The following is a 23,584-nucleotide window of genomic DNA, read 5'->3' as shown; positions in this document are numbered from 1 at the left end:
CAACATTACATAGAAATTCTGTCTATCATAAATCAACCTGAAAGTTGTTTTACAAATCAAACTCAACCTTAAACACAGAAATACATTTACTAGTACGTTAAGACACTGTGACACAAGGTAGCCGAGTGAAAAACAGTAAGGCACCGATGCCGTCTGTGACATAGGTAGTTTCCAAAGCAAAAGAGAAAAAAAAAATACAGATCTGAAACATTTTTTAAAATCAAGATTTCTCTGAACTCTCAAATAAAAATTCTGCATACACAAGAATACTTGAAAGCATAAACAGAGTGTTTTAAAGACCAAATTAGAGAAACGCAGTGTGTGAAAGATTCAGAAAGCATTCAGTGAGCTTTAACAGATCTTTTTTACATTAAAAGAAAGGCAAACATTGTCTCAAGTAACACCCAGCACGTTTTTTTTCCCCTTTAGGGATTAATAAAGTCATATTTAGTTCCTGTGGAAATTTATTAACCATGAAATTGAAAGCAAACTGAACTGACATAAGTGAAAATTAAATTATTAGTGTCTTTAAAGTGTCTGTATTTGAAAATCAGAGGTCCAGATTACAGCTTCCTCAAAGAACTGACTACAGCTAGTATTCCAAGAGGTTATAACTCATAGTTACTAATATAGCTCCCTCCATAATGTCTGGAATGTGCACTTTAATCACATTTAATTCAGAGTTTTACACTCTTAAATAGGTTGGGGAGTGTCACTTTTAAGCAAAATGAAAATAATGGTTTGAATTGATTTCCAATTGCAAACCATTCGTATTTCTATAAATGAGCCGTCTTTGACGGGGTGTGTTTCACTGTTGTGCTGTAAAGGCTGTGCTTCAGTCTCACACTGTTAGAAAGGCTGAAAAAGACTGAAAAAGACTGGTTAGAGATGAGCTCCATCACACACCCTCTGGTTTTAAGAGACGCAAATATGACCTGAGCCACCACACGTGAACTGAATTAATATCAAGAAGCAGCCTTACCGCTCACACACCGGGTTAATATTCGATTAACTAATAGCTGTCTTGAGACTATTTCTTCCCTCTTTTGTTGATACAAAAATAGATAATAAAACATTTACTAATACAAAGTATGAGCCATACAATCAAGAAGTGTGTTCGTTTTGCTTCTAATTAGCATAAAAAACATGTCACATCCAAAAGGAAAAAGCAACAACTACCCATCGACACCCCCACATCCACACTTGGTAAACACTGCACAAAGCTTTCACCACAACCACAGGCACAGCACAGAATAAATGCATTTCCTCTCGTCTGTAAATGAAAACAAGTGTGAAAGTGGCTGAAGTTAAAAGTGCAACCCACTGGCCTGCAGACGCTCTGCCAGCCTGTGGAAGCTGCTGTGGCATGAAATCATTTCGCTGCACAAAGTGATGCTGCGTGTGCTTTCTGTGGTTATGGATGCAGGTCCGTGTGCTCTGGGGTCTCTTTTTTTTTTTTTTTAAACTCAAACCAACTACAACCATAAGGCAAAAGGCTCCCGAGTGCAGCCGCGGTTCTAAAGTAGCACCGGAGCAGGTGAAAGTCGGCTTTGCTTCTCACCTGTTAGCTGGGATGGAATTACTTATTTTCCTTTGAACATTGGTGTGACATTTTTTTTGACATTGTGTTGCTTTTTGAATAGTAAAACTTCACTTCTCTGCGTCCTCAAGCTGGTGTTTTCCAAAAGAAAAATCTGACGAGGTGAGAGCTTATTTCCTCTAAACTGAGTTTCATCTTCCACCATCACAGATTTCAGGCTAAAATTATTTAGCCGCTGAGCTTCAAACCGGGTTTTTTTTTTTTTATCTCGGCAGTGTCGACTGAGAGGCGAATTTGTGAAAGTAGTAGTTGGAGCTCAACGCCTTTGCTTTTAAAATAAACACGTTGACCTCTCCCCATCTTCATCATCACTCAGTCAGACCCACTGAGACCAGGCGGCTTAGATTTTGGAGCATTAGATCTTCAGGGGGTCTTCGTCTTTGTGTCTTTGCAGCCTAAAAACAACGATCTGGCTGAGATTAAAACATGAAGCTGTTCGCATTAGCAGTGATGACAGCTTTGTGTCGTCACACCTCCGGCTCAGAAAACAGTCGTCAGGAGAAGTTTTAACTCACAAATGGTGCTTTGGGAAACTTTTCAAAACTATCTGAGCTTTTGGACTCGTGTTTCTAGTCCAGAACGTTGATTATTTGGGTGCATTTTACGGTTGTCCATTTCATATTTCGCCCTAAAAAAAATGATACTGTATTTTTTTATACAGTATAATTAACAATTATTTTTTTTTATTTATTTTTTAATTTATTTTTAATTTATTTTTGATAAATAATACCCATGGCTAAAAAATAAAAATAAAATAATCATAATAAATAAAATAATAATAGACCAAATTTATTTTTAATTTATTTTTGAAAAATAATACCCCGGCTGAAAAAATAAAAAAAAAAGTAAAATAAATAATCCTAATAATAAAAAATAATAATAATAATACTAATTTTTAAAAAAAATCGATACTTTATCGAGAAACAAAATATCGATAAATATCGCAGTATCGATAAAATTGCTCAGCCCTAATGACGACCAGACCTTTGGTCCACTATTCACGGCCTTTACATTCATCCTTAATGTCCACAGGACCTCAGAAAATCTGTTAACTCCGTCACAGAATCGCAACAAGCCACCACACTGAATAAAACGGGCTAAAAGTCCCTCATAACACGTCAAATCTTATTTCTTCTCATGTCCACGAGGCAGCAGACATGTTTTATGTGAATTATACTAAGAATATTTACGAGTAAATTGATGAATAAGTGACTGAAATTAAACATTAGCTGATGCAGCTAAGAGGAAGTGTTAATATGGAAGATGTCCGGGTGAAATTTAGAGAAACTGAATCAAAATATTTAAACGGAGAAGACGTTTTGGTTTGGATCTTTGATGAAGATTCAGAGGGTGAGATTTTCCCCTCAGAGAGAGAGAGACGGAGCAGAGAAGGCGGGGATGGTAATGACGGGGAAAAGGTGGAGGAAGATGGGGCCCAGCGGGGGTCCGAGTGAGGCTGGAAACAAGTGTGTCGGTAGTAATGAGGACCGGGTTAGAGATGAAGGATCAAAAAGGAAAAGAAAAACAGTGTGGAAAGTGATGTCACCAGTGATGTCATCAGTGATGTCACCACATGCAAATTATGTGATTTAACTAAATTGTGGATTTTCTTACAACTGTTCGTAAACACACGACATTTAAACTCAGATATTTAATTTCAGGAGATCCAGAATAAACAAGCTTCTTCTTCTTTAAACCGCTAAATTCAACAGAAAATGGCGTCTTCGTCGTTCGCTGTGAGTCGCCGACCGTCTTTAACAACAAACTACTCTTACTTTTTCACTTGGAGCCACTTAGGTTGGTCTGATTTTAAATTTAGAATTAAATTAAGGGTAATCCTGACTTCTGCTGTTTGAGATGGAGGTGTCAACGACAACAAATCAAGACTGGCGTCGTCAACAGACATTTAAAGTCATCACATGTTCAGCCCCCTCCTCTATAAGACGTTACCCTCCATCACCGTTAGGACTCCAGCAAACTGTGCCAGCGGCAGACCTGCTGTCCTTTGGACTCTTTCATCTGAGTCCAGTGGGTGAGCTCGTCCTCTCCCGAGCTGTTGAGGCCCAGAGAAATCCAGCCGATCATCTCTTTGCGCTTCATGCTGCGCTTGTTGTAGACGGAGAGGATGAGCGTGACGTCGGACAGCTGAAAGAGCGCCACCTGGAAGATAAAAGTCTCTTTGTAGGTCGGGTTGGGCTGCCCCCGGCAGATGGACGTCTTACACTTGGACATCTCGTGGCCCATGGAGTTCAGTAAGGTCAGCTTAACGTACGTATCTGGACAAGAAGCAGGTTGATTAGACAGTTACAGGAGAAGTGGTGTTGGAAACATTACAAACATACTTTCTCTGAGCCCCCCCACTCTGAAACTAAACCAAACAGTTCAGACCTGATTAAAATTCACGTTAAAGTCTGGAACTTAAATTTAAAGTCATTTTCATACATCTCAGGCCCACCATGTAGGAATTACAACCCTTTTTATTCTCCATTATGTTCGGGACGGGTGGCATGCAGGTGTGTTTCAGTCTGTTTCTGTTCAACATGAGACAGACTGAGGCTGAAAAACCATCAGAGACGTGGGTCAAACCTTAGGATCACCATCATCAGCTGTCTGGAAGATCCTGAAGAAGAAAGAATGCTCTGGTAGGCCGAGGAAGACAAAAACATCCTCAAAGGCCCGTCCAACAGATCAGAACCAGCCTTCAGGAGGCAGGTGTGTCTCAGAGACGACTGTCCACAGAAGACTTCATGAACACAAACACAGAGGCTACGCTGCTACATGCTAACCGCTAGTTAGCCACAGAAACACAGAGGCTACACTGCTACATGCTAACCGCTACTGTTTCACAGAAACACAGAGGCTACGCTGCTACATGCTAACCGCTAGTGAGTCACAGAAACACAGAGGCTACACTGCTACATGCTAACCGCTAGTTAGCCACAGAAACACAGAAGATACACTGCTACATGCTAACCGCTAGTTAGCCACAGAAACACAGAGGCTACACTGCTACATGCTAACCGCTAGTGAGTCACAGAAACACAGAGGCTACGCTGCTACATGCCAACCGCTAGTGAGTCACAGAAACACAGAGGCTACGCTGCTACATGCTAACCGCTAGTGAGTCACAGAAACACAGAGGCTACGCTGCTACATGCTAACCGCTAGTGAGTCACAGAAACACAGAAGATACACTGCTACATGCTAACCGCTAGTTAGCCACAGAAACACAGAGGCTACACTGCTACATGCTAACCGCTAGTGAGTCACAGAAACACAGAGGCTACGCTGCTACATGCCAACCGCTAGTGAGTCACAGAAACACAGAGGCTACGCTGCTACATGCTAACCGCTAGTGAGTCACAGAAACACAGAGGCTACACTGCTACATGCTAACCGCTAGTGAGTCACAGAAACACAGAGGCTACGCTGCTACATGCTAACTGCTAGTTAGCCACAGAAACACAGAGGCTACACTGCTACATGCTAACCGCTAGTGAGTCACAGAAACACAGAGGCTACGCTGCTACATGCTAACCGCTAGTTAGCCACAGAAACAGAGGCCACACTGCTACATGCTAACCGCTAGTGAGTCACAGAAACACAGAGGCTACGCTGCTACATGCTAACTGCTAGTGAGTCACAGAAACACAGAGGCTACGCTGCTACATGCTAACCGCTATTTAGCCACAGAAACACAGAGGCTACACTGCTACATGCTAACTGCTAGTGAGTCACAGAAACACAGAGGCTACGCTGCTACATGCTAACTGCTAGTGAGTCAAGGAAACACAGAGGCTACACTGCTACATGCTAACTGCTAGTTAGCCACAGAAACAGGATGGACACGTCACAGTTTGCCAGAAGGTCCTAAAAGGAGCTGCAGAGTTCTGTAAAAAGGTGTTCTGGACAGACCGGCCCCAGATGAACCTGCATCAGAGTGATGGCAGGAAGAAAGTGTGGAGGCCAACAGGACGAGCCCGAGATCCAAAGCACAGCAGCTCCTCTGTTAGGCACGGTGGTGGGGGTGTTATGGTGTGGCTGCCACAGCTACCGGCTCACTGATCTTCACTGATGATGGAGCAGTAAATGCCTCCAAAGCTTCATCCTGCAGCAGGATAATGATCCCAAACAGAGTTCCTCAGAGCTGGAACACGGCCGAGCCGGTCGGCTGATTTAAATCCAGCTGAAAACGAGTTAAAGATGAAGAAACTCAAAGGGACGAGTCCCCGGAGATCTGCAACAGAGTACTAAACATGGCTGCTTTAATGTACCCGCCGTCCCAAACATAATGGAGCCTGAAATGAGGGCAACTGTGGATAAAAGGGTTGTAATTTCTACATGATGGAACTGACTGTAAATTACAGTCTGGAATGTGACTTTAATCACGTTTGAATTGTCTGATTTTATGGTGTAACTCTGGGGGGGCTCAGAGTAACATTACGGAGGCTAAAACATTAAGATGTTCTCCAGCAGATTATAAATCAGGTGCTAGACTTGGTCCTCTGTGCAAAATCCTCAGAGATAATCTCTCAGAACTGCGGCGTTACGACCCGCCGCTGCCGTGTTTCCTCTGCAGAAAAAGCGTGACCCATTTTCCCCCCACCAAGCTTTCCGCTCCTGAAATAATGCCGCTGCAGTCGATGTGTAAGATTGTGACCACATAGGATGCGTTTTTTTCTCCTGATCAAACACAAAGCGCAGCTGTGAGCGTTCACAACAACCAGAGAGCAGGAACTCAAAGGATGCGGGGAGCGTTGCTTCACTCCTGTTGCTATGCAACTGCTGCACGTCTAACCTGAAGTAGGAGACGATGAAGAAGAAGATAAAAACAGTGATGCATCAGCTCGCTGTAACTGAAATTAATTGATTCATCAGGAAATACCTCGAGGAGCTGCTATTATTTTCCTTTGACTTTGACTAAATGTCAAAGTGTTTGACTTCTGCAAAGACTTTTAGAGCCTTAGGGCAGAGTCCAGAATCCTGCTCCGTCCAAAACGTGAGCCGAGCGAGAACCTCCGAACACACAAAGCAAGCAAAGGATACATAACGGGTAAGAATCCGTGGCCTTTATCGTTCAGATTATACGGAAAAGATCAAATCTCAAACAGAAAGGAGCCTTTACCTCACAGTTCCAAACTGATATAAATGTACTTTATTTCTACAGCCCTTTACAGACGATCCTTACGGTGTGCCAAAGTGCTTTACAGCAGGTAATAAATACAGAGAAGAAGAAGTAAAAACAAATAAAAACAATAAAAGAACAGTGAAAGCAATAAAATACAACAAATCAAATAAGATAAAATAAGATGAAAGAGTCATCATACTACTGGGCAGAGATGGGACCAAGTCACACATGTTCAAGTCTCAAGTAAGTGTCAAGTCTTAGCTTTCAAGTCTCAAGTAAGTCTCAAGTCTTAGCTTTCAAGTCTCAAGTAAGTCTCAAGTCTTAGCTTTCAAGTCTCAAGTAAGTCTCAAGTCTCAGCTTTCAAGTCTCAAGTAAGTCTCAAGTCTTAGCTTTCAAGTCTCAAGTAGGTCTCAAGTCTTAGCTTTCAAGTCTCAAGTAAGTCTCAAGTCTTAGCTTTCAAGTCTCAAGTAGGTCTCAAGTCTTAGCTTTCAAGTCTCAAGTAAGTCTCAAGTCTTAGCTTTCAAGTCTCAAGTAAGTCTCAAGTCTTAGCTTTCAAGTCTCAAGTAAGTCTCAAGTCTTAGCTTTCAAGTCTCAAGTAAGTCTCAAGTCTTAGCTTTCAAGTCTCAAGTAAGTCTCAAGTCTTAGCTTTCAAGTCTCAAGTAAGTCTCAATTATTTTTTTCTTGGTCAAGTCAAGTCCCCTTATTATTGCACTTTACCTGCAGAATCTGATCTTAATAAAGTGAAAACACAAAGATATAAGTAACTGTCAGTAAACATCATTGGCCAATGTGTCCAACCTGTCCACCCCGTATCATATCAAGCTAACGTTAGCTAACTACCGGCTAGGCTAACAGGATAATATTAGCTAATTTGACGAGCACTTACTGGTCAGAATGGATCTTCAAATGACGAACAAAGTTCGAAGTTATGCTAGATGCTTAACACTCAAGTCATTCAAGTCATCGTGTCTCAAGTCAAGTCAAGTGCCGAGTCTTTAACTTCCAAGTCCGAGTCGAGTCTCAAGTCTTTTATTTTTTGTCAAGTCAAGTCACAAGTCATCAAAACAGCAACTCGAGTCGACTTGAGCCCAAGTCACAGTGACTTGAGTCCCCATCTCTGCTACTGGGTATTAAAGCCATCCTAAATAAGTAGGTTTTTAGCCTGGATCTGAAGAGGCCCAGGTCAGAAATAAGACGCAGATGGACGGGGGGCTTATTCCAAAGCCTGGGGGCAGCTTTGGGAAAAGGCTTGGTCACCCCAGGGTTTGTGTTCTGACCTGGGCACTTCCAGCAGAAACTGATCTGTTGACCTCAGAGCTCTACCAGGACTGTTAAAAGCTCAGATAAATACGACGGGGCGAGGCCGTTAAGAGCTTTAAAAACCAACATTGGGGCGGTCTGTGGCGTAGTGGATACAGCAGACGCCCCATGTACAAGAGGCTATAGTCTAAACAAGCTGAGGCTGCGTTTCAGCTAACATCTGGAACAGCCTTCCAGAAGATGTGAGACAGGCCTCAGCTCTGACCATGTTTAAATCCAGGCTGAAAACAGTTCTGTTTAGCAGTGCATATCACACCTGAAAGTATTTTATCTGCACTCTTAAATTAATTAATTAATTAATGATTTTTATTTTTATTTTTTTTATGATTTTATTGTCTTCTTGTGATTTTATGTAGCCGTAAAGCACTTTGCCTTGCCTATAGTCCTCGCTGCAGCTGGCCCCGGTTCGAATCCTACATCGGACGGCCCTGTGCTGCGTGTTATTCCCCCTTTCTCTGCCCCCTGCTTCCTGTCTCTCTTCACTGTCCTATACAATAAAGGCATAAAAAGCCCCCCAAAAATATTTAAAAAAAAATAAAAACAAACATTAAACATTTTTTTTATTTTTTTATTTTTATTTGTATTATTTTATAAAATAATAAAATGTATTATTATTTATTATTTATTATTTTAAACAAACATTAAAAGTTTATAACAGTTCTATAAAGGACAGGAAGCCCGAGCAGGAGTGATGTGCACACGTCTGTTGGTGTTGGTTAAAAGACGGGCAGCAGCGTTCTGCACAAACTGATTCCCCATTTATTTTTATTTTTTTTATTGGAAACGAGTGCATGTTCCCACAAAACATAATTCAGGAGGCAAAAGCTAAAGGAAACCTGCAGCCATTATGGAGTGATTTCAGCATTCACCCGTTTCCCTGCTGAAATAGTGACACACCGAAGCTGAAAGCAGGAGAGAGAAGACTGGCAATCACAATGGCTCTCCGAGTGTTTTCGCCCCTCGTCTGCCACCACACTCTGTAATAATGCCGCGCATTATGTTCCTGTCTAAGAGGGAGTAGAAGGAATGAATTGCCGGGGCTTTCATGCTGTCGAGTGCCAGCTGCTTCCAACGCCGAGCTCACCGCCTCGAATCGCACATTCAGTTGCTCTCTTTGACATAAAAGCAGAGTGGAAAAAATAGCCTTGATTTCTTTTCTGACGGCGGCTGAATGGGCTGCGTGGAGCTGTGGATGTCTTAAGTGGTCAGCGGCGGTGACGCGGGGCTCTTTGGTATTGTTGCTGCGGCTGATGATTGACTCCACTCGTCGGCTCGCTACTGTTTTTGAAATGAAGGAAAAAGGGAGCTTTTGAAAGCGCTCCACGTCTTGCTGTTTTCTTGCACTTTTGTGAGACGTGCGAAGTCAATCAAGGCCTCGGGGGAGGATTTTGCACAAAGGTTTTTTTCCCAGAGTTACCAGATGTGACTATTTTCTGAGCACAATTTAAGAGACTCTGAGGCTCTGAAACGTGCACGAACAACGAGATCTGGCAGCTTGGATTTCTGTGAATACAAAAAGGACAGCGAGTGAAAAATATTAAAACTAGGGCTGGGCAACGATTAAAATATTTAATCTAATTAATCACATGATTTCCCTGATTAATCACGATTAATCGCATTTGTACGCAGAATCCAAAAATGAATCCAAAAGTAGCGTATAGCCTTTAGCATTTAGCTTTATTTTAAATGTGCTGCCATATGAATGAAAGTGCCATAACATTTGTTGTGCAAACACACTTTTAACATCAGCATCTTTCTGTAGTTTTTATGTAGAAGCCTCGCTCCACTGTCTGTTTCCTTGAATGACTTGCTGCTATCAGTTGTGTGTTTTGCCTTTAAGTGATATTTTAGACTGGAACTACTACGCTGAGAAGACAATTCAACTTGGCAGTGTTTACAGATGACTTTGGTTCTGTCGACTCCGCCGTCTGGAAGAACTTTAAAATGAAAATGGCCGAGTAAAAGTTCCGTACCCTTCTCCATGTTTGGTGGATCCGCCGATTACTTTCTTTTCCTGTTCCACAGCAGACAGCAGCAGACTTTTACAGAATAAAAGCCTGTGACTTTTACGATAATAAAATAAATAATAAAACAGGGGTGGTCCGTGGCGTAGTGGGTTGAGCAGACGCCCCATGTACAAGAGGCTATAGTCCCACATCGGACGGCCCTGTGCTGCGTGTTGTTCCCCCTCTCTCTGCCCCCTGCTTCCTGTTTCTCTGAACTTTCCTATCCATTAAAAGGCACAAAAGCGCCCCTCCCCCAAAAAGTTTTTTTTTTTTTTTTATCGGCGTTAAATAATGAAAGCGTTAACGCGATAATAACGAGTTAACTCGCCCAGCCCTAATTAAAATACACCCAAAAACATGCCGAAGTGTTCTGTCTGAGGAAAGCCAACAGTCCCTGTCAGCTGGCCATCAGCCACCAAGCAAAATGAATCCATTAAATGGGAAAATGTTGCTTGTGGGTATCAACACACACACATAAAAGGAGGCGAAGTAACAGGGTCGCATGCATGACGAAACACACATGTTCAAAAATGCAGAAATAAGGTTTACAGGCAGGCGTCTTCATGGACGAGTGTTCTGAAAGTGTGATCGTTTCACCCACTTTTCAGCTGAAGAATTAACATTTTACGCCAGATTTTAGTTCAAGTTTTAATGAAATGAACCAACATGGGAAGAAGCCAAACCCACCAGCACCCATAAAGCTGTGAGCTTATGTGTTGGACTGTTTCCTAACTGGGAACGGTGACTTTTTCCATGTGCTTATCTTTATTAGTTTTCCCCTAACATTTTTAGCAACTGGCACTTATTGATGCTGATACAGCTCAACCTTTTTATTAACTATTTACTCTCAACTCTGCAAAATACAGTCAGTATTAACATTAAGACAACTATTTATTGCACAATCCTAGATTCACAAATTAAAAGACAACCTTTAAAGTGTCCTGATCAGCAGTTCTGCAGCTTCCTGAGGCTCTTTCAGAGTTTTTCTTTGGACTTTTTCTGCTTCTTCCCTCATCTTCAGTCCAGTCCTTGTACCTGAGCATCTTCAGAGGAATGTGTTTTTTCTTTGTTCAGCCACTTAACTCTGAACTGTGAACCATTCAGGCAGGAAAAAGGCTCCTAACTCAAGGGATGAACCAGTGTTGTGTCCAACTGAGCAAAGAAGCCGTTTTAAACTGGATCTTTAGGCACTTTGTTCCCAGCAGCCTGTCACAGAGACACATAATTTGTTCCCATTTCTTTAGCTGCATCTGTGAAAAACAGCTTCACAGTTTCAACTTTTTTGTACATTTACGTTAAAACTGCTTTCAGTTACCAAAAGAGTCAAATTAATATAAGATATTCAGTTTAAAAAAAATCCTAATCCCAAAATAATGAATGTTATCACGTCTAAAAGTAGAAAAGTAGGAAAAAAACAGACAATAATCAAGAAAAGGTAAATAAGATTCAATTTAAAGCTTAAAAAAGGAATATAAGATATAATCTAATGACTAATTATGGAACAATTAATATAAATGAAATGATTAAACTGTTTTATGCCACCAGAAATGAATAATCTAGAAGCTCTTTGTGGGTTTTAGACTGGAATTAAGATTTGTTCCCATTTCTTTAGCTGCATGTGTGAAAAACAGCAAAGATAACACAGTGTGACAGACAGAAAACAGGATTTCTGCAGCAACAAGGTGATTCATAAAGAGCTGTTAGCTGAAAACTTGGCATATCTCAGCATGGTGTGCAGCGTGTCCTTAAAACATTTGAGGAAACTGGGCAAGTGGAGGACAGAAGAAGAAGTGTCAGGCCTAAAGAACTATCTCCAGCAGATGAACAGGATCTGAAAGTGATGTCCTTAAGAAAGAGGAAAACATCCAGCAAAGACCTGACACAGGAGCTGAGAGATGCATCTGGACCTTCAGCTGATCCATCTGCTGTTGGCCCAAGCCTCATCAGAAATGGGCTCCATGGAAGGGTGGCTGTCAGGAAGCCGTTCTTAAGGAAGGGAAACAGGGAGAAAAGGCTGAGCTGTGCCAAAGGACACAAGAAGTGGGCTGAAAATCAGTGGCAGCAGGTCTGATGGAGGGATGAATCCTCCCCAGAGCCCGGAGCTCAACATTACTGAAGCAGTGTGGGATCATGTTGGCAGAGAACGCAACAAAAGGCAGCCCACATCCAAAGAAGAGCTTTGGGATGTCCTTCAAGAAGCCTGGAGAACTATTCCTGCAGACTCCTTAAAGAAAGGACAGAAAGCTCGTCTGAGAGGGTTCAGGCTGTGCTGGAGGAGAAAGCAGCTCAGAGCAGATATTCACTTTAAAGCTGCTCAGAGCTGAACTAACTCTGGTTCTGATTTAGATTCTGGGTTTATGTTCATGTTGGAACATGTTTCAGTGAATTATTGAAACTGTTTTTAATTTTCGTGCAACATACAAAGAAATGAGGGAGTATTTTTTATAATTCTGGCACCAAATTATTATTATTTGTATGTTTTACATATTTTCTGACTTTATAATCACCGTCGACCAAAAGATTTAGAACAAATATCCAGAATCTATCATCTAATTTCACATTTTTTGTACAAAGTGGATGAACGTATTTCACAAAAAGTTGAATTATTCGTTATTAAGTGATAATATTATTATATCAGATATCACAGTTCAATCTGAACGTGTCTCACAGACTTTTAGCAGGGGTGATGGTGGTTTACGACTTCATTTCTTTTCCCATTTTACCAATAAAATATTCGTTTTGGAAGCCGATTCAGTAAAAACTAAAAGATCTAAATCCAACTGCGTCCATGAAGATGTGTAAAAAGGTGCAGAATTCCACAGAGTACCTGAGTTTGGTGCAGGAACAGAGACTCACCTCTGATAATATAAACCTGTCCACCTATCAAGTGTTTTAGACAACAGAACAGCCCATCTGACAACAAGGGTTGGACAGCAGTAAGAGAAACAACGGACCAGGATGTCAAAAAGAGAAATTCAGGTGCAGACACAACAGAAGATGCAAGGAAAGAGAAACAGGGTCAGAAGGCCACAGCAATGCTGTGTTTTATAGCTGGAAGGTAAATGAGCAGAACCAGGGATCTCAAAGAGAACTGAGCACAAACTTTCTGCTTTTTTAGAGTTTTTTTTTTACTAAACTTAAGGCGAGACACTACAGGTCAATAGGGTAATATTTTAAAATAATAGATATCACCATGAAACTTCCTCAGTTGATTACTTATACAAGTATGAAAAAAAAATGTATTACAAGTTTTAGAAATTTGTATGTTTAATTATGCAAATTTGGCATAATCTCATTAAATATGTTCAAATTTGCAGATATTTCCGGAAGATGGATCTGAACATATGATAAAGCCAGGTGCAAAATTCCTTTTTCATTTTGTTTACACACAAAATGAAAAGAAAATTGCAGAGGGATTTCAGGATATCTGCTTTCATTTCCTAGGAAATCAAAATATACTGTCCATAACCTAAAAAACATCAATTTTCGCCATATTTTTTTATTATAATGTCACATAAATCAGGCCATGAATGATTTATCAACAAATCCTTCTGAAAATATCTTCAGAATACTGCTAAGTGTATAACTGGAAAGTTTGGTGTTAGTAGGTGCTCCATAGGCTGAGATATTGATACTGGCAAAATACTAAAAACTGATTTTGAGAAAACGGCATTTAAAGATTTAAATAGGGGAATTCAATACATTTGTATTGGAAACAATTGCTCAAAAACAGAATAAATGCTCAGGCCCTTAGTAATACTAATATTGAATAAAATAATCATATTAATAAAGAATACAAGCTCAATACAATACATTAACTCCCCTCGGTTTCCTAACGACAGTTTACGGTCAGACGTGCTGCTTCCTGATGCTTCATCAGCTGATCTAATAGATTTTATTTTATTGCATCTTCCAAAGCGCAATTGTTGCTTTCTTTTCTTTGAAAGTTGCATTGTTATGGGGCATTTTCGGAGATTCCGCGAAAGCCAAACACGGGAGCGTCAGAGTCCACCACGTGATGCGCATGAGCGAATCACGTTAGCAGAAACGACAGCAGCCAATGAGATTCTGTCATTAGCTTTAAATCCGCCTTTAGACATTCACGATTGGTTACTGATAGAAAGGAAGCGCCATTATTTGGGTGATATGTCTGTGGCTGTGTTCGAAACCGCATACTACATATTCATCGATCAGACAGTATGCAGAGCGTTTACCCACAATGCATTTCTCTCCTGCCCGAGCCGAAATCAGCCGGCCTGAAGCTGATTTCCCTTAAACTCTAAACTCTGTAAACTTTAGCAACATTTGAAACATTTTCAGGTGAGAAAGTAGTCGTTTAGATCCCCAACGTGTTGAAAACCTGCCAAAATACCGGCTATTTACAATTTTGTTCCGACGAATTCGGCGCTACTAAAGCTAGCCGCAGTGAGCAACGCACTTCCTGTTATTTTCACAAAATAAAATACCCGTTGCCTTTTATCATAGGGAAAGCCATTACCATACAATTGGTGCTTTTGTTTTGAAAACAGGAAGTGAACCTACCCTCATTGTAGCTAGCTTGAAACTGCCGTTTTGACTGGACGATCGGCGACGTCACGTTACGTTGCATCTTGGGTAGTTTGAGTATGAGTAGTAACCTCATGATGCATACCCAACATTTCGGAGAATCTAGTATGCATTCGGTTTCGAACACAGCCATCGTGCAGGAGACTCAGAGCTTTACAACGATACCGGTCATGACAGACTTCAGTAAATAGACGAAGCTCGGCATGGCGCGTTGGAATGCTAACTTTTTGGTAAATTCGGGCGAAACGTACTGCAGCGAGTAAACGAAATGTAATAAAATAAAGATTTTAATAGCAGGTTGAAAGAACACATATTGAGGGAGTAGACTGCGTTTGCCTGCCGTGTCTCGCCTTAACGTGAAGAAATTAGTTGGATTACATCTGGCTCAACTTTCCAGGAAACCTTTGAGGGTACTTACTGGGTGGCTTGTTGGCCGCCAGGTTTTTGAAATGGATGCCTTTGATGACTTCCACAGAGAGACGGCCGGTGGTGGCGTTGTACACCAGGCCCACAAGGATCTCCGGTGTGCAGGTCTGACTGACGGACTGGAATGATGAGGCGCTCTCGCTGCACGTCATATCGGAGAGGCTGACCTGCGATTCGCCGCCCTGAAAATGCCAGCAGACATTCAGAAACCTGCAGCGTGGAATCAATAATTAATCGTGTGACATCAAATATTCATCATCATCGCTTCTTATCACTCCCTGAGTTCCTAATGCTCTTAACAGCTTCTGCAGAACCAAGAATAAAAATGAATTAAGGTTAAGGTTCGTCTGTCCGTCACATTACTTTGGTCTCATGCAGCATTTATAACATAAGAAAATGTCATAATTACATAATAATGACAGATAATGTGATCACCTGCAGCTCAGCAGCTAAAAAAAGCTCAAATCTGCGTTGATTTAAAGGTGAAATGTTAAGGAAAAAATCCCTTTTTGCAGGAGCAAATATTTGGGTGTCTGAAGTCAACTCAATTGGAAGAGAAGTGAAATGTTACAGAATGAATGAATCGTCTAATCTCAACCAAATCGCTTCAATTCAGTTTTATTTATAAAGCGCCAAATCACAAGAAAGGTCATCTCAATTTCCCAATTGAGTCCAATTCAAGCCAATTACAGTCCAATTCTAAGCTGTGTTGTTTCTTTCTTTGTGGGATGTTTTATATGTAGAAATGCATATTTGCAAAAGGGTACTTTAGTCTGTTGTCATAAAAGTGGCTCTTCCCTTGATTTTACGGGCTCTTGCGAAAAAAGAGTGGCTCTTGTGAAAAAAATAGTGAGTATCACTGCTATAGATTAACTAATGCACCTGCGGAGGAGCTGTTGACTTTACAGCTGCACAGCTGGAGTTTTTTCAGGTGGAAACTTGCTTAAATGCTGGGTTTTATCACCTCATCCTAACACAGATTAGCTTTTGACTTCTGGTCAAACGACTGAAATATGAATGGAGATACATTTCCATATTCTCTGAAGCTCAGCAGAACATACTGAAAATGTTTTCCAGTCAGATGACAGATCAATCAGGAAAGAGGAGTAGTCATTGAGGTGCTTACCGGGAGCGAGCAGCATGGGTCCAATATGACCGGCACAGACATTTTGCCCTGGAGGTTGAGCTTGGTGAGGTAGAACACCTTTTCTCCGAACATCTTCTCCTTCTTCATCCGTCGCATGCTGTAGAGGCGGAACCGGATGGCGTAGTTGCTGATCATCTCCGACTCCACGTGGCTGAAGCGAAAGGTCTCCGTGAAGACGGGGCACGGGCCTCGCTGGATGCCCGTCTTCGCCCTCTGCTTCTTGGTGGGCAGGAGCACCAGGTGGACCTGCCAGGAGATGTTCCCGGTGCGTTTGACCGAGGGAAGGTCCGTCACCGCCATGATGGTCACGCACAGCTGCTGCTCCTCCGAGTCGTAGTCAAACACAATGTCCAGGGTACCGTATTTCGCAACGGGATCTGGTTCGTAGCCTTTAAGGAGCCGCGCGGCTGATCCGCGGGCCGACATGCCCTAAAGAAACCAACGAGAGGCTCAATGCGCGATAAAAACCTCTTTTTATCATAGATCACATTGGTGGTATGTACCTCTGGGCTGAGGACAGCGGTGCTGTCGCTGGGAACATCTTCCTCGTAGCCCTTGTTGAGGTAACTCTCGGTTTCGTGGCCGTCGCTGCACTCGCTGGGACACTTTCCAAAGGAGAGGTGGGGACTGCCGCTGGTGTAGGACATGTCGCACTTGGCGTCGCCCAGATCGGACAGGGTGCAAGACATCCTCGGAGAGCCATTCTCATCCTGGTACGGAGGTGGCTGGAGCTCATCCAGTGGCGGCGTTCTTCTCATCCTCTGGATGCAGTTGACTGGAAGAAAATCACCACAATAATAAACACCCAGATTAGTATAAACTGCCCCCACAGACCTCTTCACTCAGTGGGGTCACATGGCTCTGAAAAGATCAGATTATTGGCTAAATTACAATAAGAATGAGCTGAGCCAGGGTAATTCTCCTTGGATATATGGCGGTGAATGAATGGGATCAGAGGCACAAAGCGTGTCATACCCCGGTATGATAGGTGGCGCTGTACCCATTCCAGCTGTTGCTAATAGAGCCACTTCCTGTTGACCTCTTCACCACCAACAACAACAACAAACTCAGGCGTTGGAGAAAGATGGAGAACGCAGAGCCAGATGAAGCTACGTCCCTCTACATTTGGTCTGTGATGAGCTGCTTGTTGCACAAACTCGATGCTCAACGGAGCATTCTCCATCGCGTTGTTTGTTTCTTTCTGACGGCGACAACAACAGGAATATCGTCTCCTTTGACTTCCGGGTCACGACCCCGGGAAAACATCTGGAGCATGCGCAGAACGCAAAGTCTGATTCACCACGTGCTTCAGCGTCTACAAGCAGGTTTAGAGTGACTTTCAACCCAGTTATCTCGGGGTCTGAATCCGATCCGATCCAGTTCTTAGTCAGATTAAGGTGTCTACATGCACTTAATAACTCAGTCTGATTGTAATTTAGTAAATTATCTGATCCTTTCAGTGCCATGTAACCCCACTAATTGTGTATCTGTAGCAGCAGGTAGAGTTAAAGGATCAGGCAGGTGGTGTTCGATATTCTTGTCAAGATTAACAAATACAGTAACAAAAAAGAAAGACTTTCCAATTTACCCAACTTGCCAGAGCCTAAATTGACTCCGCCTCCCCTGCTAAGCCCCGCCCACTCACATCCCCCTGCTGGCCGGATGAAGCCAGCTTCTGGTGGAAATGTTCTGCTGTCAGCTGCTCTGAGGAGCATGCATCTTCCATCCAGCAGCAGCCTCAGAGGATATCAGAGCCCAGTGGATAAACTCTATCTGAGGCTAATGTTCCAGCAGAGTTAGCTAAAGGGTGTGGATGTGCAGCAGCCACTTTTCATCCCACTGTTTTAACAACTTGGTCCAGTTCAACGCTGGACTGAAGAAGCTGAGCCACAAAGAGGGATCAGTTCCAACTCTCAGAGCCTGAACTTCAGAGCAGGGAAATGGAAGCATCTGAGAAATAACTCCTCATGCTTTATTTATTGAGTTATTTTCTCCTTTAGCTGTAGCTAACGCTAGCACTAAAATGAAGAACGTAGCAAACCGGTGACATGCTTTTCAGACTCATCTGGATTCCCAGATTAGGCTCTACAGATAATTAATATCGTGATAGACGAGCTCAGCTGCTGAGGTAAACACTAATGAGAAATTCTCGGCCATCCGGGCTAACAAGTAGAGACACATCTGAGACGTTTTGAGACTCAAAAGACACAAACTGAATGTCATCAACAGTGATCGGACACACCTTTATATCTGCTACCTCTGGGACATCCTATAAAAACTGTCAGAGAGAAAAACAAAGGAACTAGAACAGAGTCCTGAGGTACCCCATACGCTAGAGAGGGTACAGACGACACATATTTCCCAACAGTAACAGAAAAAGTCAGATAAATAAGAAGAGAACCAGGCTGAGGCTGTCCCAGAAATGTGAATCTATTTGGCTTAAAGTAGCTTGTTGACATTTCTAGCCCTTTACTTTGTCCTTAATAATCCATTTATTCTGCACAATTTAACCGATTGCACGTTTTTTTATGATGAATTTACAGACTTTAACCAACATTCTAGGAAACACTTATCCTAGATTTTACTAACTGAGGCTTTGGGTGAGTGTAAGCTTTTAATCTGTATCTAAATATCATCTCAGAGTCTTGTTTTCAGTTAAAACACGTAGATAATTCCATTCATCACAGGCTTTCTTCTCATCCTGTCGGATGGATCTCATGCTGCTGTCCTCCTGATGATAAAAAGCTCTGTGAGCGCACAACCTAAATAAAACATCGGATATACATTGTTAAAGAAGTACTGCCGCAGTTTCAGGCCTCTCACCTTTCTAAATGCTGGAAGGCAAAGAATAACACTTCAACACCTCGAATAATGTCGTCGGCTGTTTTCTCAAATCTTTCTCTCTTGTAAAATTTCGGTTCATAAAAACCGAGCAGCCGATGCAACAACTCCCACAGGGACGCTGGCGAGGAGCGCTTTAAACCCAGCTTCTTGCAAAAAACCACAAAGAAAATAAAGGATGAGGAAGAGAATAAGTTCTTATGCCGTCTCCTAACTTTTGGAAAAAGCCAATACTGTGATGACATAATCCCCCAACACATTGTTCCAGCTTTTTCCCCCCCCAAGTTCTTGAAACTTTCACTTCTAATAATGTAAGTGAGACACCGGCTCAAAGTGGCACAGATCAGCGGCAGGATGGAGGCAAAGGAGTCTTAACTAAGTGTCACGGAGGGCTTGATAAAAGGAGCAAATCCATTTTGAGCTGCTCTTCCCCCGCTGAGCCGGGGGCGCTTGATTTGATGGAAGCTGCTGTGTAAAAGCACAACTCTTTTCTCCAGCCCTCTAATTGGGATGGTTACCATACCTCCTCTCGTCAAACCCGCCCTCGCTTCACACGGTTTCATCCCCTCTCTGCTAGCTTGTTTTGCTTTCTTGTATTTCTTTAAGTGGGGAAATAGTTTTTGTAAAACTTGACTGTCAAACTCCGGTATAAATATCTGAGGTGAGAAATTAGAGCAGCTGCACTTTTCTGGTCCTTTCTGAAACTATAAGGAAGGGAGAAGCGCACCTTGTACAACCCCAAATCTCAAAAAAGGTTGGGTTGCTGTGCCATCCATTCATTTTCTGACACTTATCCGGAACCGGGTCGTTGCAGCAACAGTCTAAGCAGAAATCCCAGACCTCTAGAGATGGTCAGATAAACACTTTATTGATGCAGAAAGACACTGAGGTCCCAAAGCCCCGTAGTTATTGCTGCTACTTTTTAAAAGATTTTCATTATTGTTATTGGTCAGACTGTTGCAATGCTCTTTATGTGGGCGTCTCCCAGTCTTCTCTCAGCCGCCTTCAGCAGGTGCAGAACGCTGCTGCCCGTCTTTAACCAACACCAACAGACGTGTGCACATCACTCCTGTTCTTAACTCCCTCCATTGGCTTCCTGTCCTTTATAGAACTGATTTTAAACTTTTAATGTTGGTTTTTAAAGCTCTTAACGGCCTCGCCCCATCGTATTTATCTGAGCTTTGAACAGTCCTGGTAGAGCTCTGAGGTCAACAGATCAGTTTCTGCTGGAAGTGCCCAGGTCAGAATACAAACCCTGGGGTGAGCGAGCCTTTTCCCAAAGCTGCCCCCAGGCTCTGGAATAAGCCCCCCGTCCAGCTGCCTCTTATTTCTGACCTGGGCCTCTTCAGATCTAGGCTAAAAACCTACTTATTTAGGATTGCTTTTAATACCCAGTAGTATGATGACACATCTTATTTGATTTTGTTGTATTTTGTTGCTTTCACTGTTCTTTTATTGTTTTTATTTGTTTTTACTTATTCTTCTATTTATTTATTACCTGCTGTAAAGCACTTTGGTACACCGTAAGGATTGTCTGTAAATAAAATACATTTACATTTACCACTGTTGATGAGAAAGCTTTGTTTGCTAGCATCTGCTGCTAGCTTACAGCTAACCTGCTAAACTATTTCCCTCTGGGATCAGAGTAACTATCTGTATCTATATGTAGAGCTGGAGTGTTTCTGGTGTGACTGGAGGAACAGCTTCATTTTGTCTGTGTTACTGCATTAAATCACACAGCAGCTGAACATCTGTTGATGACGGCTAACGTCTGTAACACAGCAGCACGGCAGCGTGTCCTCAGCTAACGTACGAACATACATAAACTAAGGCTGTGTTCAAAAACCGCATACTACATACTACATACTGCATACTCATCGATCAGACAGTATGCAGAGCGTTTACCCACAATGCATTTCGCTCCTGCCCGAGCCGAAATCAGCCGGCCTGAAGCTGATTTCGCTTAAAGGTGGGGTATGAGATGTTTTCTGGAGCATTTTTTATCATATTGTCTGAAAATCTCCTCACGACCCCATTGCACCCACTAAAATAGAATGTTTGGAAAAAAAAAATATATATTTTAGTCCATTGTAGAGGGTGTAGCAAGAGGAAATGTCTGACCAATAGAAGTAATGATGACAGTTTCTTCTATTGGATTCTGACATGCCAATCAACCGTCAGCCCCCCGCCCCCCACGCATTCACAGACTCGTGACTCGTTCATGTGTTTTGAAGGCGTGGTTTCGAGGGGTGGGCTGAAGGGAGAGGCAAGGTTGTGTATTTTCAAAAATATAGCTTGCAGGAACCGTTTTTCCAAGATCTCATACCCCACCTTTAAGCTCTAAACTCTGTAAACTTTAGCAACATTTGAAACATTTTCAGGTGAGAAAGTAGTCGTTTAGATCCCCAACGTGTTGAAAACCTGACAAAATACCGGCTGTTTACAATTTTGTTCCCACGAATTCGGCGCTACTAAAGCTAGCCGCAGTGAGCAACGCACTTCCGGTTATTTTCACAAAATAAAATACCCGTTGCCTTTTATCATAGGGAAAGCCATTACGATACAATTGGTGCTTTTGTTTTGAAAACAGGAAGTGAACCTACCCTCGTTGTAGCTAGCTTGAAACTGCCGTTTTGACAGGAAATGACGATCGGCGACGTCACGTTACGTTGCATCTTGGGTAGTTTGAGTATGAGTAGTAACCTCATGATGCATACCCAACATTTAGGAGAATCTAGTATGCATCCAGGAACTTAAAAAAAGCGCTTGCTTATGCTTCATAAAACAGTGCATGTTTGGGAATTTTGGTGAATATTGCCCCCAATTAGACCCTGGATATGAGACAACCTTAAAGTGCTGGGGGGGGGGGGGGCATTTTTAGAGACATCTGGACAAGAAATACAGACTCAGCTGGTTGCTCCAGTTCTTTAAATAAATGACAGATTTTCAGCCTTAAATGACAGTAAAGGTTCACAAAGGTTATATTGATACAAAAAAAAATAATAAAAAAAAATAAATCAGATTTATAACCTGAATCAAACAGAAAAATCAATCCCTTCGATCAGAGCTCAGTGCAGAATGAATTATTAACTCGTGGAGCTTTGTGGATCCCCAGGTTTAGGTTTGTCTGCTTCTTTGTGTGTTTTTTCCAGTGTAGTTCAGAAATAAAAGTGATATTATGCTGAATTATTAGCCAAAATTACACACCGCTCAATTCACATCAAGCGACTGGCTTGGAGGCTCTAAACCATAAATGAGGAACAGATTGGGCAGAAAGGATCTGGCATGAAATCATACAGAAGAGTTGTTCCTCCTCGGTGTGCTCCAGACATCGTCTTCACTGGTCTGAGGATAGATTATTCAAATCTGAAACAGATCGAGATCCCACATGTGATCAACGTCGACAGGCTCCAGCCACACTGCTGCAGATGCTTTGGACGTGCCCAAAGCTGTATTGTTTTTGGCAATCCATCTTTGCCTTTGATTTCACTCTTCAGGGTGGTCCCAGTGTACCCTCCTCAGAGGGAGCAATATCGGCATGATTCTCTCCACCACCTGGCAACCACTTGTGTCCTCTGATGAAAATATGGTCACCATATGGAGCTAAGAACCTGACCTGGATGGAGGAACAAACTCCCATCAGAGGAGCTCAGGGGAGTCCTGTGGTTCTGATCGGGCTGGAGCAGATCTCTGGCCATGCGAGGCTCTCAATGGAAGTACAAGACCTTTCAACTGGATTCTGAACCTGACGTGGAGCCAATGTAAAGAAACCAGAACTGGTGTAATATGAGAGCTTCTGAAAGGTTCTGGCAGCAGCTTTCTGGACCATAATCAGGACGGGATGAGATAAAAGCAGGAACAATCATTTCCATCTCTGCTGGGACACAACAGCCCAGATTTAGGTTTATTACTGAGGTGATGAAACATGAAGGAAATACGCTGTTTACATGCTGATTGAGGCTCAGATCCCGGATCATAGAAGCACCAAGACTATGCACAGTAGGCTTGAGACTGAAGATCCAGGCTCGTTCTGGGCCAAAACCAGCTGGAACAGATATAAGCAGCTCTGTTTTATCCGTGTTTATCTGAAGAAAGGTGTCTGCCATCTGGTCTTTTATGGACCTTATGCAGCTCAGAAGTATCTTAGCAGATATCTTTGAAATGTCACAAGGCTTAAAAGGAAACATACAGCTGAATAGCATCTGTGTAACAATGGTCGGATACACCTTTAAATGTGCTCATAACATAAGCCGAAGGAAGCAATTATAGGGTCAAAAGTAGTGGGCCCAGAACAGAGCCATGGGGAATGCCTGAAGACAAAGGTTCAGACGATGATGTCACAGCTCTTCTTTGTTTCCTGCCATTTTGTTGTTTTTTTTCGTCTCTGTGGGATCCGGGGTGGGGAAGGCTGAGCCCTCTGGACTACGGAAGCCACAAAGGGAGCGTCGGCAGTATTTATTAAAGGGAAAAAAGTAGGGCTGGGCAACGATTAAAATGTTTAATCTAATTAATCACATGATTTCCCTGATTAATCACGATTAATCACATTT

At 42.3% G+C, this 23,584-nt stretch overlaps 1 protein-coding gene across 6 annotated transcripts in view; it reads right to left on the bottom strand.

The window, feature by feature from the left end:
• Positions 1-2,501: 2,501 nt before the first annotated feature.
• Positions 2,502-23,584, bottom strand: part of syt14a (synaptotagmin XIVa) — a 56,496-nt gene continuing 35,413 nt past the window's right edge. For 4 of the 6 annotated variants that reach the window (XM_075448348.1, XM_075448342.1, XM_075448343.1 and 1 more), the window contains 5 exons: positions 16,697-16,968; positions 16,173-16,622; positions 15,039-15,228; positions 12,911-12,967; positions 2,502-3,876 (listed from right to left, as the gene is read on the bottom strand). In XM_075448348.1, coding sequence (XP_075304463.1) covers positions 3,563-3,876; positions 12,911-12,967; positions 15,039-15,228; positions 16,173-16,622; positions 16,697-16,968 — 1,283 coding nt within the window. In that variant the 3' untranslated portion in view covers positions 2,502-3,562. The remainder of the gene's footprint in view (positions 3,877-12,910; positions 12,968-15,038; positions 15,229-16,172; positions 16,623-16,696; positions 16,969-23,584) is intronic. The other 2 variants (XM_075448344.1, XM_075448347.1) reach the window with 1 other exon arrangement.

Source organism: Odontesthes bonariensis, chromosome 17 (assembly GCF_027942865.1).
Source record: "Odontesthes bonariensis isolate fOdoBon6 chromosome 17, fOdoBon6.hap1, whole genome shotgun sequence".
Classification (NCBI taxonomy): Eukaryota; Metazoa; Chordata; class Actinopteri; order Atheriniformes; family Atherinopsidae; genus Odontesthes; species Odontesthes bonariensis.
The sequence above is the reverse complement of the archived record's forward strand: the minus strand, read 5'-3'. Positions and strand labels throughout refer to the sequence as shown.